A 2,959-nucleotide genomic window follows, 5' to 3' on the forward strand; every position below is an offset into this window, starting at 1 on the left:
ACCAGGACCGGGACCCGTACCAGAACCAGGACCGGGTCCAGGACCAGAACCAGAACCGGGACCCGTACCAGGACCAGGACCCGGTCCAGGACCGGGTCCAGGACCAGAACCAGAACCGGGACCCGTACCAGGACCAGGACCGGGTCCAGGACCAGGACCGGTCATGAAGCTGCAGAATGATGAATCTGGACCTAAATTTCAGAAACGTCGTTGCCGCCACGTCGTATTAAAACAGTTCCTGTTCATCAGTAAAACAACTGGAGGCCATTGTTGCTGCCTCTCTGCTCTTGGAAAAAAGTTTCGATACATTTAATCACTACATGCTGAAATGAAGAGAGGAACAACTTTAACTCGTCCACCTTTTATTGGCTCAGCCTAAAAACATGTTTAATAATCAATAATATTAATAAGCATTTTGTCTTAATTTCACAATATGTCATCATTAGTTTTCACAACTATTAAAATAAGAAGAAAATTGTATTTCTTAATAATTGGACTCATTTCTACTCAAGTTTTTTTATTCATAAACGTAAATTCAGAAATAAATTTCTTGTGTTGTGAATCTTCAGCTCCTGAAAGTTTGTTACGTAACTGAAGATGAAATGACTTCTGGTGGTTTTTCCTCAGTGTCGCTGATGGATTTCAGCTTCTTATTAAAAAACTGAAGAACCTGAAATAATTTCTGGATCAACGTCAGGTAAACATGAAGGAGTTTGGACCGGACCGGACCGGACCAGGAGTTTGGACCCGCAGTTTCTTTACCTGCAGCAGATTTCCGCGTGGATGGCTGGACTCTCTCCTCCTGACCATCTTCATCCCCTCTGGACTCCCTCCTCTCCTCCTCTTCCTCTGCGGCCACACCTGCTCAGGTGACAGAGTCAGAACAGGAAACCGGAAGCCGGAAGGAGGTTCTGGAAGCCTCTGTAACTCACTCCTGCTCTCTTCTGCAGCTTCTCCCTCCAGAGCCGCAGACTTTCTGCATCTCATCTCAGCCATGATGGAAGGAAGTCAGTCCAGGAAGAGGAGAAGGAGCTGCGGAGGCATTCCAGCAGCCAGCGGGATCAACCGGATATTCCGGGACAAACCGGGATATTCCGGGATATTCCAGCCTAAGGCGGGACTCCGGTGGGATTCCAGGTCGCTGTAATCTCGCAGCAAGCTGGTATCAAACTACCGGAGCTTTTACCAACTGAACATCAGCCTGCTGCTCTGCTTCTGCTCCGAGTTTCACCACCGAGCTGACAGCGACGCTCTGCCGCCCCCTGGCGGCTGGGTGGAGCAGCTGCTGCTGTTTGATTAATAGTTTTATTAATTAATTAATAATCTCGCCCGTGCTGTGTAGTTTATGATCTTTCTATAATCAAGCATATGTTTTATTTTCTCCTCTGCTTCAAGATAACAAAGAATCCATGAGTTTGTGATTCTGAAGACTTGATGTGTCTCATTAAACATGTTTAATTTTAATAAGTACACTGAATTGTGTCCTTTCAGACTTGCGATTTAATTCTTTAATAACTTTGTTCATTAACTAAATTAAATTCTTTTCGACCCCATAAATATGAACTGATATGGCAATGAATTTAGTTTTACATCACCAAGTAACACAAGATGCATTGATACTTTATCTAAGGCAGAAATGCATAAACAAAACAAAAATGTTATTAACTCCCGGTGCTACATGTCATTATAATAAATATAATATTTTATTTTAAAAATAACCTGCAGCTTCATTTCCTCCTTGGTTTACGATTGTAATAAGATTATCATAAAGTTCTCATAAACCTTGTGTTTTCTGTTCATTTCCTGAAGATGCAGGCAGCAACACTAAATCCTCTCATGCAGCAGGGAAAATATCAAGATTTTTCAAAATCACACCAGGTAATGTAACCCACCTGAGCAGATTTATAGACCAAACTTAGTGGGCTGCTTTATTCTGAACAGCTTAATTATGCATTTGAACGCAAGTATAAAACTGTGGATATATTTTTGTCAGGCTAAAGCCTGATGTTGAAAGCAGGTGTGTGGTGTGAGGAGACGGGGACAATAGAAGCAAATACACTTATCTGTGTGTGTGTGTGTGTGTGTGTGTGTGTGTGTGTGTAATAAAGTGAGAAATGAGGGTATTTACTGATAATGTAGAGATAAGATGTGTGCTATTTGAATGATATAACCTATTTTTTAAGACATCTTGTTTTATGTTGTTGGACTGACTGCTGCTGCTGCTGCCCAGCACGATTCCGACCTGCAGTGGAAATTATCTTTAGTACAGAGTGAGAAGAAGTAGTTTGAAAAACCAGAGAACCAGAGAAAGAATATAATGAATATTTTCTCGAGGACTCTGCGCACTGAACGCAGTCATGAGAAAATGAGCCTGGAGGTGGCGCTGCAGCTCCTGATGAGGCCCATTCGCTCTGAGGTTAAACAGATTGCTTCCACCAGCAGGTGCTGCCATATTTAATAACTTCAAAGTGCCTTTCAAAGAGGCTCGTTTGTTTAAATGCGGATCTTGAAAATAACACTTTAAGCAGGTATTGAATATTTTATCTCCTCTTAAGCTGTTTATATAACCATTAAAACCCACAAAGCCTCAATCTTCAAATTGACAGTTCAGCCCGTTTTAATTTAAAAATTAATTTAAAAATGATGTATACCTTCGAATTCAAAAACAAGCAAATTCTAATAAATGTCTGTAAACATCAGTGTGTTTTGTGTAACAGTAGAGCATCAAAGTATGTAAATATGCAAAATAAACTCAAACACTGCATTGTGATTATAGATGTCAGTGAATCTTGAGAATAGGGACAAAACAGGTCCTGTGGATAAAGCACACAATTTGAATAAAATATACACAAAATATAATTTTTTTCAAATATCTGACTAAACTAGTCTGGGTCATATGAGCACAACAATGTATGTTTTCCTGGTATTTGCTGAATATTTTTTCATTTTAAACATTGTA

The 2,959-nt window shown here is 40.5% G+C and overlaps 1 protein-coding gene across 3 annotated transcripts in view; it reads right to left on the reverse strand.

The window, feature by feature from the left end:
• Positions 1 to 1,260, reverse strand: part of LOC106934406 (dpy-19 like 4) — a 20,829-nt gene extending 19,569 nt beyond the window's left edge. The window contains exons 1-2 of one of the 3 annotated variants that reach the window (XM_015014282.1): positions 933 to 1,260; positions 763 to 861 (exon numbers count right to left, since the gene is read on the reverse strand). In XM_015014282.1, coding sequence (XP_014869768.1) covers positions 763 to 861; positions 933 to 996 — 163 coding nt within the window. In that variant the 5' untranslated portion in view covers positions 997 to 1,260. Of the gene's footprint in view, positions 1 to 762; positions 862 to 932 lie in introns of those variants that run through there. The other 2 variants (XM_015014281.1, XM_015014285.1) reach the window with 2 other exon arrangements.
• Between the last annotated feature and the right edge of the window lie 1,699 nt (positions 1,261 to 2,959).

Source organism: Poecilia latipinna, unplaced genomic scaffold, assembly GCF_001443285.1.
Source record: "Poecilia latipinna isolate Pla-1442-1.1 unplaced genomic scaffold, P_latipinna-1.0 Scaffold1802, whole genome shotgun sequence".
Classification (NCBI taxonomy): domain Eukaryota; kingdom Metazoa; phylum Chordata; class Actinopteri; order Cyprinodontiformes; family Poeciliidae; genus Poecilia; species Poecilia latipinna.